This window comes from Mustela putorius, unplaced genomic scaffold, assembly GCF_011764305.1.
Source record: "Mustela putorius furo isolate JIRA1106 unplaced genomic scaffold, ASM1176430v1.1 tig00000242_pilon_pilon_pilon, whole genome shotgun sequence".
NCBI classification, from domain to species: domain Eukaryota; kingdom Metazoa; phylum Chordata; class Mammalia; order Carnivora; family Mustelidae; genus Mustela; species Mustela putorius.
The window spans coordinates 10,662,535-10,677,656 of record NW_025421325.1 but is presented as its reverse complement, the minus strand read 5'-3'; the positions used below and the strand labels follow the sequence as shown (position 1 = coordinate 10,677,656).

Here is a 15,122-nt window from a genome sequence, read left to right as displayed (position 1 = left end):
AGATAGCAATGTCTGGAAATATTGTTGGTTGCCATGATTGCTGGAAAGGGGGTGGTACTGGCCTGCAGTAGCGGGGAGGCCAGTGATGGGCTTCTAAACATCCTACAGTGTGGGAAGCAACCTATCATTGTCTCTAAAGGTACAGAATGTTAGTGGTGCTGAGATTGAGAAAGCCTGTAAGAGATGGATGAAGGAAAGGATGGGAGATGGATATAAAAATACAGTGAGCTGCACATGTTACTTGACGAGCAAAGGGTGCTGGCACTCCAGGAGGTAGCTTTAAACACGTTTTATTCTTTAGTAAATTCATGGCTAAAACACTTAAAGGGATTGACCAAGGGGACTCAGTTATTGGTGGGAAACTAAAGGCAAAAATCCAGTTGTTTTATAATAAATTGTATGAGTGTTTTTTTCTTTTTCTTTTTCTTTGTTTCTTTCTCTTTCTTTTATTTTTTACCCTGTTCCACATGGTTCTTTTTTCCTGGTGGGGTAAGTAGTTTAATAAACTTAGAGGATCTTTTTATTGAGCACCGCACATAAAATTTCTTTTTGGTTCTTGATGCTTTCTGAAGCTAGTCCCTTACTGTTCCTGGTCTTATGTTGCTTTTTCTGCCTTTTTCTCTCGTTACATTGCTTTATCCTTCTGAATTCTGCTTTGAAGCAAACATTGCCTACAGAACAACATTATGAGATGCTATTATTATATAACTTCCCTCCTAACAATATACACAGTCTGCCTGAATGTGATAAAGTGATTATCATAAAATGGCAGATGCCTTGGGAGATTTTGAAAGTTAGGTTGCTGTTCTTTCCCCTTGTTATTTTTAGCAACTAAAAATGCAGTAATTAGGATTTAAGTAATACTTTCTCTGGTGATGCACCAAAGGGGAGAAGATGGAGATTTTATTTTGGCTATCTGGTCTGGCCTGCGCCCGTGCATTTCTTTCAGCACAGGAGGTAATATGGTGTGATGGTCAAGAGCATGGTGGGAGCCAGCCTGTGTGGTTTGGAATCCCAGCTTTGTCACCTCAGGTACCCTAGCACAAAGTTGAATATAGCTTTTCTCACCAAAAAAAGCTGTTGCTCTTGAATTCTTGTCACTGCAAATAACCCAGCCATCTTATTGGTTGGAAGACTGGAGATGTTAGAAGGGAAGTAGCCAAACCCCTAAAACGTTAAGAGAAGGATAAAGATGTGCAGCAGATACATGTTTGGCATCTTCGTATTTCTTCTACTGACCTGAGACAGAAATTCCTTAGTTTCCTGTGTTTTAGAGGGCTGGGTCCGAGCTCCGTGATGGATGACCTGCCTGTTCAGACCGTAATTTTGATTTCCAGCAATGTGCGCATCCCAACGGTTTTCCATTGTGAGGGGACAAATGAGCGGTTTTGTGAGGTTTTTCGTGAACTGATTTGACCTAGAAGAAACTTTTAAAGCCTGGAAATTGGAGTGGAACTTTTCGGGAAGAAAGTGCCAGCTTAGATAAATATTATGATTTATATTCATAGACAGATCCCAAAGGGTGGCAAAGGGAGGTAGCTTTAAACCTGTTGGATGGCAAGTTGAGAGATACAGTTATTCGGTTTGATACATTTTGTATGGAGAATTTGTCATGTTTATTACTGCCTCCCTACCATCAACAATATTTAATACTTGCTATTTATGCTGTATTGACTAGCGGACATATGACAATGGTAGAACTAGCTCATAGAAGGTATTTCGATGCAAATTCATTTTTATTGGAAAAGAAGTTCTCCCTCTGGCTTTTCTAAGTGTTCTCCCCCCCCACCCCCCATTTTCTTTTCAGGACTATTTAGCTGGCCTTCTATGCCAAGTCATCATTTTCCTTCCTTGCCATTTTTCACATATTTTGAAACAAAACCTGAAGATTTACTTCTTTTTATTTAGGCTATGGTTTAATTGATTTTATTTTTCTTCTTTAAATGAGAGTGTAGGAGATGAAGGGGAGGGAGAGAGGAAATAAGAAAGAGCTTTTCTTCACTAGGGCTTTAAGTTTTAATTGATGTGCCTGTTGTCAGTGTGTGTGTATGTGTGCGCGTGCGTGCATGTGCATATGCAGTGGTATCCTAAGTTGTATGTAAGGAATATGACCTGTAGATAAATATATATATATATATTTTTTTTTCCAACAAAAATTAGAAGGATTTTTAATTTCCAAGTCCTCTGGAATGCAAAATTAATGCAATGTAAATGGAAAGATCTAATTAATAAATTTAACAAGTCAAAATAATTTTGTTACATAAATTAACCCATTTATTATAGGCTAGCAATGTTTCAAACGGTGGCACTTCTACTGCTCTTTCAACTCCTTCAGTCTTCTGATGGCAGACTTTACTGTGATGGCAGAAGTGGTGTTGTAGGTCCAGGCTCCACCAGCGACGGTTTTCATGCAGGAGCCACAATGCCAGATCCCCACAGCTCGTCTTTTCATCTTGGTTTTGCCGCAGAAGGAGCAGGTGTACTTGGCATGCTGGCTTATCTCCATCTTCTTCACCATCTTCCTGAGGGAGGCACCATAACGGGTCCCCTATTTGCCCACAATTCCGACCTTCTTGGTGTGTTTAGCCATGTCGCCCTAAACTAGGTCTGAGCCCAGAGAGTGTAAATATATTTTTACATCTGTTTTATTTGTTTTTTAAGCAGCTTTACTGAAGTGAATTTGATCTGGGTAAACAGTGTATTTTATAGTGTACATCCTGATGAGTTTGACACATGCACACACCTGTTAAGCAGACACTGTAATCAAGACAGTGACCCTCACCACTACCCCCTAAAGTTGCCTCCTTCCCCCGAGGAATCCCTCCCTCCCACCCTTCCCTTTTTCCTCCCTCATTCCTAGGCAACAACTGGCCTGTTTTCTGTCACTGTACATTAATTTGCATTCCTTAAAATTTCATATAAATGGAATAAAAATATATCTTCTTTAAAAAAAAAATCTGGGTTCTTTCATTTAGCATTATTAGAGGGTTCATTTATGCTGTAGCATGTGCCAGTAGTTTATTCCTTCTTGTTGCTAACCAGTGTTCCATTGTAGGGATACATCACAGATTTTTTTTTTTTTTTTAAGATTTATTTATTGGAGAGAGAGAGAGAGAGAGAGGACACATGAGTGGGGGAGAGGAGCAGAGGGAGAGCGGGGGAGAGACTCAAGCGGACTCCCCACCGAGCATGGAGCCCGATATGGAGCTCCCTGTCAGGACCCTGAGATCATGACCTGAGCTGAAATCAAGAGTCGACTTGAGCCCACTGAGCCACCCAGGTGCCCCTCTGCCACAGATTTTTTAAAAAATCCATCCAATCTGGGAGGAAAAATAAAGCTCTGAAAAAAAAAAACCAAAAAAAAAAACAAAAAACAAAAAAAAAAACAAAAAAAATCCATCCACCTCTTGAGGGATCTTTGGGTTGTTTGTAGCTTCTGGCTATTACAAATAAAGCTGCCAAAATCCTTTCTGTACACATCTTTGAGTAAGGCTTATATTTCTCTTGGGTCAAGCCTAGGAGTGAAATGTCTGTCTACTTCTATATTGGTTGTATGTTTAACATTTTGGGAAACTGACAAACTTTTTTTTTTTTCCCCTAAAATGGTTATATTTTTTTTGCATTCTCACCCTTAATGTGCAGGAGTTCCATTTCCTCTGCATCATTGTCAACTCTTGATATGGTCCATTTTCTTCGTTTTAGCCATTCTTTTTTTTTTTTTTAAGATTTTTTATTTATTTATCAGAGTGAGAGAGGGAGAGAAAACGAGCAGAGGCAGACAGAATGGCAGGCAGAGGCAGAGGGAGAAGCAGGCTCCCTGCTGAGCAAGGAGCCAGATGTGGGACTCGATCCCAGGATGGTGGGATCATGACCTGAGCCGAAGGCAGCTGCTTAACCAACTGAGCCACCCAGGCGTCCCTCGTTTTAGCCATTCTAAAGGTGTACAGTGGTATCTCGTGCTGTGAATTTTCACTTCCACAATGACCGAAAATCTTAAACTTTTCTATGTGCGTATATGCTATCTCTGCATCTTCTTGGGTGAAAAGTTTGTATTCTTTCATGCAATTAAAGAAACTTGTTGCCTTATTATATTTTGGTAATTTTTATCCTTATTTTGGATACAAATTTTTCCTCAGCTGTGTGCTTTGCAAATGTTTTCTTCAGTCTGTGACTTGTCTTTTCCTTCTCTCAATAGTGTCTTTCAAAGAGCATCAGTTTTGATGAAGTTCCAGTTTATCAGTTTTTCTTTTTTTGAATTGTCTGTTTGGTGATGTATCAAGACGTCTTTGCCTAATCCAAAGGCACAAAGGTTTTCTTTTATATTTTCTTCTAGAAGTTTTATAGTTTTAGGTTATACTCTTAGATCTATGATCTGTTTTGAGTTCATTTTTATTTAAGATATGAGATACAGATCCAAGTTTGCTTTTGAATATGAGTGCCCAATTATTCTAATACCATTTATAGGAAGAGCTGTCTCTTTCCTCCTGAACTCTCTATTGAGATGAGCATACAGTTTTTCTATTTCAGTTTGCTACTGTGGCGAATTGCATTCATTTTGTTTAAATATTAAGACAGTACCACATTTGTATGATAAACCCAACTTGGTCATGATGTATTATCCTTTTATTTATCTTGTTTAATTTGAATCTTGTTGATTTTATTTGCCTTTGCTTATTCAGGGTTTAATTTCCTCTTTTTTTTTTTTTCTGACTCCTCAAGATTGAAAGTGAAGTCATTGGTTTAAGACCTGTCTCCTTATATAGGTGTTGATTGATACAAATTTACCCCTAAATACTGCTTTACTAATAGTATCCCTTAAATTCTGATATGTTGTGTTTTCATTTCCATTTTGTTCAAAATACTTTATAGTTTCTCTTTCTTTGGGGTTTCCCAGATCTCTTTCTGTTACTAATTTTTAATTCAATTTTTATTGTAATCAGTGAAATAGCTGGTATAAATTAAACCCTTTTAAATTGATTGAGATTTGTTTGACAGCCTGAAATATGGTTTATCATGATAAATGTTCCATGAATACTGGGAAAGAATGTCTTTTCTGCTCCTTTTGGATGGAGTATAATTTAGATGAGAGACATATCAGTTAGGTAAAATTGGTTGATAGTTTTATTCAAATCTTCTGTATCCTGATTTCTTTGTCTACTTGTTATATCAGTTATTTAAATGGAGAAGTATTTAAATCTCCAGCCATAGGTGTGGATTTGCCTGTTTCTTCTTTAAGTTCCATCAGTATTCGCTTTATGTATTTTGAAACTCTTGTTATTATTAGACACATTAACACGATTGTTATGCCTTGATTTTTTTTTTTTTTTTTAAATTTGACAGAGATCACAAGTAGAGAGGCAGACAGAGACAGAGGGAGGGGGAAGCAGGCGTCCCACTGAGCAGAGAGCCTGATGCAGGGCTTGATCCTTGATCTGAGCCGAAGGCAGAGGTTTTAACTCAATGAGCCACCCTGGCGCCCCTGTCTTGTTGATTAATTGTCCTCCTTAGTAATACAAAATGAACTCCTTTATCCCTGCCTTTTTTTTTTTTTTTTTTTTTTGGCTTTTGTATATGTCTTAAATTTTTGTGTGTCTATGTCTTTGATTTTTCTTTTTTCTTAAGCATTTGGAGAGGGATTTCTGGGTTACATGATTTAAATCTCTTAAAGATTTTTAATATCTTGCCAGATTGCCCTCCAGGAAGACTGTGCAGATTGATACTTGTCTAAGTGTTCTTTAAGTGTTTTTACAGAGTTCAGAGATCTGGATTTTTATAATTTAAGATATGTATACAGATTGAACTGCAGCGTTCTGTTGACCACAGGACAAAATACACTACCATTTGTGTTATCTGGTTGGTAGAAGGTTAAAATTATATGGGCATTTTTCACATTGTTACATATTTCATATCTCTTTTATTTTGTACACATAGGTCAAAAATGGACATCATATTTCTGTAATAGAGATTTGTAAGAGGAGAGGATATGATCTTTGTTTAAAGTTTTTAATGTTTTCTTTTTTTTAATATTTTTTTATTTTTTAATAAATATAATGTATTATTAGCCCCAGGGGTACAGGTCTGTGAATCGCCAGGTTTACACACTTCACAGCACTCACTGTCGCACATACCCTCCCCAATGTCCATAACCCCACCACCCTCTCCCAACCCCCCTCCTCCCAGCAACCCTCAGTTTGTTTTGTGAGATTAAGAGTCACTTATGGTTTGTCTCCCTCCAGATCCCATCCTGTTTCATTTATTCTTCTCCTACCCCCCAAACCCCCCATGTTGCATCTCCACTTCCTCATATCAGGGAGATCATATGATAGTTGTCTTTCTCTGAAAGCTTTTAATGTTTTCTTAATAGCATCATCTTCAGTTAATATCCTAGAGATGATTTTCAAAACTATATGCTTATATTTGGTTGGACAGAATGTTTGACTTTAAATAAGTTGTATGTGGAAAGAAGTTTTATATATAATTTCAGTTGTTTGTAAAGGTATTTTCCAAGATTAAATATGAAATATTATGTGATTAAATCTGATAAGAATTTGTGGCTGTTAAACTTTGTTAGTGCCTGGTACAGATGATAAATAATCCATTTGATTTATGTATCTATTTGATATGTAAAAAATTTCTTAGGGAAAGTTCTACACATTAACTGAGAAATGCACATGACATTTATAACCTTTTATAAAAAATGGACACAAAGAGCAGTGACCTCTTTGTATGTGTTTGGTAATTCTGGGCTGTCCTTTCATACAGGAGTCTTCCAGAGCCTCTTATGACCTATGAGTTACATGGAGATTTCATCGTTCCAGCCAGTAAGTATTATGTAGAGGTGTAGTGGTTGACAGTGTGTCTAAGTTTCCACATGAAGAATCTCACTTAATGTTCTTGTAATCTGTATTAAAAATAGAAATCACGTTAGAAGATGTTTGATCTCTTTCATCTTTTAGAGGGTGAAAAAGCAGGACTATTGATATATTCATTCATTCATTCATTCATTCATTCACATTTATTTATTGTCTACTATGGCTAATCACTGGTAGATACTAGGTATGTGGGATTTCTGCCCCCAGGGGTCCATTCTCCAGCAAGTATTGGGGCGCACACACCTCCCATTAACCCATAAAATCTAGAATCATGACATGAGCAAAATGCTTTGGGAACACAGAAGTATTTAACTTGCAGAAGGTTGGGGAAGATTAGCAGATTTGGAGAGATTAGCAGGTTGGAAATGGCTTCACATAGCAAGATATTTAGATGGAAATTACAGGCAGAAGGAGTAATGTGAGATAATGCCAGAAGCCCACACAGTATCCGATAGTGAATTATATGTGATAAAATGTTAAATAAAAAAGGCCTGTAGTTGGTAGAATTTTAATTTGTGATTAAATTTTTTGTGAGTCATACTCATTTGAAGCTGTCTTGTTTTCTCTCTCTTGTTCGTACACCTCAGTTTTTGTGTTGACACATGGTGTTTAATCATCAGAGTCGTCTGAAATTCATTGGTGTGAGGTATTTAATAGTTAAGGAGATGAAGGTTGAGACATGTGAAGTCACTTGCCAGATTACAGGGATCTTTATTTAAAATTCAAAACCTTAGCTCCACTGGCTAAAACCTGCAGGATTGGTTTTCACAGGTGCACTGACAGTAGCTATGATTGTATTTTCATTTCCCCTTTTTTTTTTTTTTTTTTCCTTCCCCCTTGGATGTATTCCATAGTTTAATCTGTTGAAAAATTTAGAGCAATCCCTTTGGGTCCTCTGTTACTGCTGCCTGAACATTGCTTTAAACGTTATCTTCTTGTGAGGTCTTTATGGCAGCCTGGGTAAAGGTTCCTAGCGTGTCATAGAGAGAAGCAATGTGTAGGCCCAATTAGACTGTGCTTATAAAATCAGCCTTTGGAAAAGGCAAAAATATGGGTCTACCCACTTCTGTTTTCACGTGGAAGACTTTTTTTTTTTTTTTTTTTAAGAGACTTTGTGTGATCAAGGAAGTGGGGGAAAGTTTTCTTGGCAAAAACTCAAGCAAACGCTTAGTTGTTTTGATTCCTTCCCTGTGGCATTTTTGGCACGCAGGGAAAAGAGAAATTAAACTCTAGTTGGAGGACAATCGCTTCATGTTGTTCGCCTTAGAGACTGGAAAAAGCAGAAGAGTGCCAGTTTTCATCTAAAATCCTTTGAGAATGGGAGAAAGATAAAGTGATTATGGAGTAAGGTTTTCAATAACCACAAGTTAGTGTCATTATGATTATCACGCCTTGCAATGGAGGCTGGTGTGTCTGAGATTCTAATGTCCATGATTTTTACCAGATGAAGGCTTCATAAGAGGCAGAAACTTGCGAGTGGTGATGGAGTCTGAGGTGGTAGGAAGGGAGTTGACAGACTTCGTCGAGGCCGTCCTTGAGGGATGTGGTCGTTTTGCTTACTAGCCCCGTGCCTTGTGTTTGGTCTCCTGACTTTCTGGGGATGCTGGAAAAGAGTCTCCACAATGATCTGAATAACAGTCCCTGTTCCAGAGAAATACTATAGCTACTGTAATTACTGGCATGTGTTTGTACCCAAGTGGAGTTGCGGTTGGAACAGGACCTGTAGTTACCTTCTTTAATGAGAAAAGTACACGTGTTAAACCGGTGTATCCAGTGTTCCCAGCGTGGTCTTTAATTTTTTATTTGAGTCTCTGTGAGTACCCACTCTGGGTCCTCACTGTGCCTGTCTTAGGAAAGAGTGTGGGAGCAAATTCTCTCATCTTCTTCACCTGGACTTGCAAGAATTACATAAAAACAGTTATAGAAGTCAGGTGGCCAAAATTAGTCTCCCCTTTTGAATATTGTTGGAAAAATTGGGACTGTGGTCGGGCTATCATTTTCCATTAACAACAGCACAAATGACCTTGTTATGCGAAAGTGTCTGTTAGCAGAGCTGACTGCTAAAATTATCAAGCATCACCAGTCTTTGTTATTGCCTCTCACACTAGCATGGAAACGAATTTTTGATTCCTTTCAGTCAAGTGTGGTTTCCATCCATTCTGGGCTGTTGAGATGATCTCTTTTGCCTTCCCTGCTGAAAGTTCTGGAGGTTTCTCTTGGGTCCCTTTATTTTCTCTCCTCAGTTTCTTCTCTGCAGGCTTCTGTTGAGAACCCGTGGGTTAATTTCTAGAGTGACTCATACAAATATGAACTTTATTTCTTTTTTGTCACCACAAGACAGACATTTTTTGTTCCTCATTCTTAAAAAATACCGACTGTTCAGTGTTGAATACATTGGGAAATTATTTTTTTAAGAGAAAATTAAGAGAGCGGAGAAAGTTAACTAAAATTGCTGAAAGGAGCTAGAGTCTCTCTGTATGGAAAACCATTCCTTTGTTTCTCCTTTACTCACACACAAAATACTTCACTGGTGATACCTCTGGTCACCCACAGTGTGGGCTTTTTTCCCCACGCCAACCAATTCTGCAACCAGCTGAGTGTCCTGCAATTAGATTCAGTTCTGATTCTGTCTACCTGGAGTTAGCATCGGGTCCCACAGGGCAAGGGCTCCGTCCCACAAGCCTGCCCACAGTTGAGACACCAGTTGTGAGTCCCAGGTTGTCTGCAGGACTTCTGGCTAACTGGCTGGAAATCAGAGTTTCACAACCCCCACCTTAGGTACGATAAATGGGTCTCAGAACTCATGGAAACACAAAGTTGTATTTGCCATCTTATTATATAATAAAGGATATGATAGAGGATACAGATGAAGAGCCAGATGAAGAGATACATAAGATGAGATCCGGAAGTGTCCCGGGTGTAGAAGCTTCTGTCCTTGTGGAGTTGGAGTGTGGCACCCTCTGGCCATGTAGATGCGTTCATCCAGTCTGAAGTTCACCAGACTCTACTGTTTTTGTGGGGTTGTCATTACGTAGACATGATGGATTATAAACTCCATTTCTGGAGAATGAGAGGTGGGACTGAAAATTCTGAACTTCTAATTATGGCTTGGTCTTTCTGGTGACCCTCCCCCATCTGGGAGCCCACCAGAGGTCACCTCATTAGAATAAAAGATGATCTTATCACCCAGGGAATTCCGAGGGATTTAGGAGATTGGCGTGAGACACTCCTCTGTCACTTACAAAAATCGTGGAGGTTGTTGGAGCTTTGTGTCAGGAACTAGGAACAAAGACCAAATATTAGAACAAAAGATTCTCTGAGCACTCCTATTCACAAGACTTTTAGGAGTTCTATGTCAGGAACCAGAAGCAGAGACCAATATATATTTCTTATTACTTCATACCATCCATCTTGTGAGATGATATAATGAACTCTTAGTATAGAAATTTACTATTCATTTAAAATGAAAACATAGTTTACTTGGTCTGTGCAGGAATGCAAATGATTGTGCCCATCTATGGAAGGCTATTAGGCATCTATGTGGATGTTTTTCTATGGTGTTTATTATCTCTGAGAATGTTAGTCCATGGTTTGTGTCTTAGCCTATAAGACTCAGAGTTCTTGATATGTCATATTGTTAAAAATCAGACCCATTCAGGGTTGGACTCATGTTAAGCTTAGCTTGAGAATGACCACCAAAGCTTGGATGCCTAATATGGCATCATACAAAACTACTTCCTCCTGAACGAGAATACTTGTCTTGTTATGTTCTGTATGTTTTCTTTCAGTAATCAAGTTACCTGGGAAGCAAAATCATAATCACAAAGCTCTTAAGTCATTTATGATGAAAAATGTAACTATTAGAGGATGTAGGGCACTGGTATTTGCCTAAGTGGAATGTTCTATTCTAGTTGGCAAACATGCGTGGGAAGCAGGAGAATCATGTGATCTTAATTGGGAAGGATTTGGAAACCTGGACATTAAAGGAATTGAATGCCTAATGACATTGAGCTATTTTAGCCAGATACATTCATTTCCCAGTGGATAGGGTCACCCACAGAAGAACTCAAATACTTGATGTCTGTTGAGTGAAGCACCTTGGGTAGTGTATGGATGTTTACCGCTATTATTTTCCTAAAATTACTGTACTATTGACGTATGACATTTAAATATTAAAATAACTTAATATTTACCTGCCTAAGTATCTTTGATAAGCTCCAGTAAGCTATGATCATATCTTTTTCAGTCTCTGTTAGTTGGCACAGCATCATAGACATTAAGTGTTGTGGATGCTGATTTTTATTTTCACAATTAAAAATGCTTTGATATTACAGTAAACTAATTCCCTGGCTGAGGTTAGGGTCTGGTGTTATGATTAATTCAGTGTCCTAGATTTTTAAAAAGTTATGCTTTTCATTATATAGTTTATACAAATTAAAATGAAATGCATAAAGCATAGGCCACTAAAGATAATTTATCTAATTATATAATTTATCATTTAGAAAACTTCTTTTGAGTGCCTTAAAGTTATTATTATGTTACAACCATGTGGAAATGCCCATTTAGTAGGGATTTCTTTCTTTCTTTTTTTTTCTTAGTAGGGATTTCTGATTAACGTCAAAATAAAATGGAGAAAAAATAGTTTAACTTTAAAAGCCTTACTTTTGGGGCACCTGGGTGGCTCAGTTGGTTAAGCATCTGAGTCTAGATTTGATTTGGGCTCAGGTCATGCTCTCCAGGGTTCCAGGATCGAGCCCAGCATTGGGCTGTGTGCTCAGCGGGCAATCTGTTGTAGATTCTTTCTCTTCCTCTGTCCCACTTCCCTGCCCTCCTCAAAATAAATAAACATTTTTAAAAAAGTGCCTTACTTCCAAATATCCTTCTTTTTGAAAGAGGGGAAAAAGCAGACTTGAGAAAAAGGCGTGTGTGATTTCAAATGAAGATGGCTGTGAGAGTGGCCCTCAAAGAAAGAAGTGGAAGGTTTTGATTCTGTTTTTCAAAGCTGCTTCTACTGTTTTTAGAAATGAAGAACCTTAACCTTAGAGAGTGGGAAATTATTTCTCTGTCTTGTGTTTCTGAATAAGTAATAAATCCCCAAATGTTAAAATTATATTTTCTTTTGAGAGAAATGATTATTAATGATAAGGTAGACAACATCAGTTAGAAGTAGCTTTTTAGTGCAAAGTTTTTTAAAATTTTTAGTTTTTGAATGCATGAAATTTTTATTATAAGGAGTTATCTTTTTATTCCTTTGGAATTTTTATTATTTTTCAGAGTCCTGACTTTAAATTTTCTCCTAGTTTATTTTTATTTTTTAAATTAAATCTGTGAATTGAAAATGTTATTTTTTAAAAGTTTCTTTCATTTTCCTCTAGCTTTGATTTAGTAAGGTATTATCTTGGTTTTAACTCCAGACAAAAACTTGTAAAATTTATCACATAAGTTTTATTTTTTTTAAGTATTGTGTATGAAGTATTGATACACAGTGTTTGTTACATTAGTTTCAAATATACAATAGAGTGACTTGGCAAGTCTGTTTGTTACACTGTATTCACACCAGTGTAGCTGCTGTCTGTCCCCGTATCTCACGGTATCATTGACTACATGCCCTATGCTGTACCTTCTACTCCTCTTCACCCATTTGCCCGTCTCCCTACCTAACCCCCTCCTGCAACCGCCTGTTTGTACTGTGTTTATGAGTCTGTTTCTGCCTTTTTTGTTCATTTATTTATTTATATATTTATTTTTTAGATTACACATTTAAATGAAATCAAATGGTATTTTTCTGGTGACTAATTTCGCCCCTCTTGGTCCATCTATGTTGTTGCAAATGGCAGGATCTCATCTGTTTTTATGGCTGAGTGATATTCCTTATTGACTCTTTAGGTAGTTGTACTTTTGTTTTCAGTGACAAATTTAGTTTATATCTAAGAGTCTTTCTTTTTTTTTTTTTTTTTTAAGATTTTACTTATTTGAGAGAGAAAGTGCAAGCAAGAGGAGTGGCAGGTAGAGGGAGATGGAGAGGTAGACTCTCCACTGAGCAGGGAGCCCAGTGCGGGGCTCAATCCCAGGACCATGGCACCATGACCTGAGCTGAAGGCAGACACTTAATGGACTGAGCCACCCAGGGGCCCCTGTATCTGAGAGTTTTCATTATGTGATATGATTTGATTACTCTGCTTTATCAGATGCCTTTTCATTTCTTAGCCTTTCTGCTTCCTTTGTCTTTAGCAACAACTGTGTCCTATGTTGTGAAATCTCATTCCTCACTGTAAACCATTACTATTGGAAGTGTAAACTTGAACAGACTTAACTGCACAATCACTGGAAGGAACTCATATGATCATAGAATTGATGGTGTGGGGCTCCTTTTAAAATGACACGGAGAGACGTCCATGGTACCTTAAATGAAATAGCCGGTTCACACATTTCATTTTGAAAAACCCAAATTCTGAAAGGATTAAACCTAAAATGTGCCAGCCTCAGTTAGGTGAGATTTATTTATTTTTTTTTTAAGATTTTATTTATTTATTTGTGAGAGAGAGAGAGTGAGAGCGAGCACAGGCAGACAGAGTGGAAGGCAGAGGCAGAGGGAGAAGCAGGCTCCCTGCTGAGCAGAGAGCCCGATGTGGGACTCGATCCCAGGACGCTGGGATCATGACCTGAGCCGAAGGCAGCTGCTTAACCAACTGAGCCACCCAGGCGTCCCTTAGGTGAGATTTATTATGGGTAGCTTAATGCAAGTGAACTTTTTGTTGAAACATAATAGAAATGCACATGAATAATAAGTATACAGCTTTATAAATTTTCACACATTAAGATAGCTGTGTAAGCAGCCCTGGATCAAGAAATACGGTATTGTCAGAGTCCCAGAAACCCTTTCTCACACCCGCACAGTCCCTGTGACATAAGAGCACTCCCCAGCCTTTTTTTTTTTTTTTTTTTATTGATTTATTTGACAGAGAGAGAGAGAGCACAAGCAGGCAGAGCAGCAGGTAGAAGGAGAAGCAGGCTCCCTGCTGAGCAAGGAGCTTGAGGTGGGACTTGATCCCAGGACCCTTGGATCATGACCTGAGCTGAAGGCAGTCGTCTAACCAACTGAGCCACCCAGGTGCCCCACTCCCCTGGCTTTTGACACCATAGGTCCAGAGGTTAGGGTTACTGCATTTGCATTGTATCCAATTGGAATCATCCAGAATACCCTCTTTTGCATTCAGCTTTTTTGGTCATCTTGTGACATTCTTCCATGCTGAGTGAATGAGCAGTTCATTCTCATTTCTTGTGGTGTAGGATTCCTTTGTACGAACACACCACAATGCATTTATCAGTTCTTTTGATGAGACTTGAATGGTTTCACTTCTGGGATTATCAAGAGTGCTACTGCTGTGAACATTCTAAAATGTGTCTTTTAGTGAACGTTTATGTGCATTTCTCTTGGTTTTGAGTAGAATTTTTGGGTTGTGGGTTGGAATGTGTGTGTTCAATTTCAGTAGGTACTGCCAAAGAGTTCTCCAAAGTGATTGTGCCATTTAATTATTCCCACATAGAGTTCCATTTACTTCATATCCTTGCCAGAACTTAGTACTACATTCATTTAAAGCCATTCTGCTGGGTGAGTAGTAGTAACTCATTGTGGTTTTAATTTTATTTCCCTGATAAGGAGGTTTAGCACTTTTTCATATGTTTATTGGTCATACGGCTAGCCTCTTTCCTGAAATTCCTGCTCCAGTCTTTTGCCCATTTTTCTTTTGGATTGTTTCTTTCTTTTTGGATCGATTAGTAGTTCTTCATAGTCTGATGGCATGTTCTTTCCCTACTATATGTATTTCAAATGATTAGTGATTGCTTTTGCTGAGTTGTTTTATGTATGTCTTCTAAAATGTTAACAGAACAGATACTTAGTTCTTACAGTAAGGAAAAAGTAAAACCACCAACATTTTGAAGAAACAGATTCCTGAAATCTGACAAAGACAAAAACTATATTATTTCACTTATATGTGGAGCCTTAGAAAAGAAAAACAACAACAAGCAAGTTGATAGATACAGAGAATAGATTGGTGGCTGCCCAGGGCTGGGGAGTGGGCAAAATGGGTGAAAGGAGTTGAAAGATGCAAACTTCCAGTTATAAAATAAGTAAGTCGTGAGGATGGAATGTGCAGCATGGTAACTGTAGTCAGTAACACTGTGTTGTATATTTCAAAGTTGCTAAGAGAGTAAATCTTAAAAATTTTTTTTTTTTTACCCCCTAAG

General features: G+C 38.0%; 1 protein-coding gene and 1 pseudogene across 1 annotated transcript in view; one reads left to right on the top strand and one right to left on the bottom strand.

Annotated features, from left to right (window-relative positions):
- The window catches only part of ARHGAP10 (Rho GTPase activating protein 10), a 317,977-nt gene that overhangs the window by 193,953 nt on the left and 108,902 nt on the right, over nucleotides 1–15,122 (top strand). Inside the window, exon 16 of the mRNA XM_045078333.1 lies at nucleotides 6,763–6,821. Within this exon, the coding sequence (XP_044934268.1) occupies nucleotides 6,763–6,821 (59 nt within the window). The remainder of the gene's footprint in view (nucleotides 1–6,762; nucleotides 6,822–15,122) is intronic.
- On the bottom strand, nucleotides 2,289–2,590 carry LOC123391556 (annotated as a pseudogene).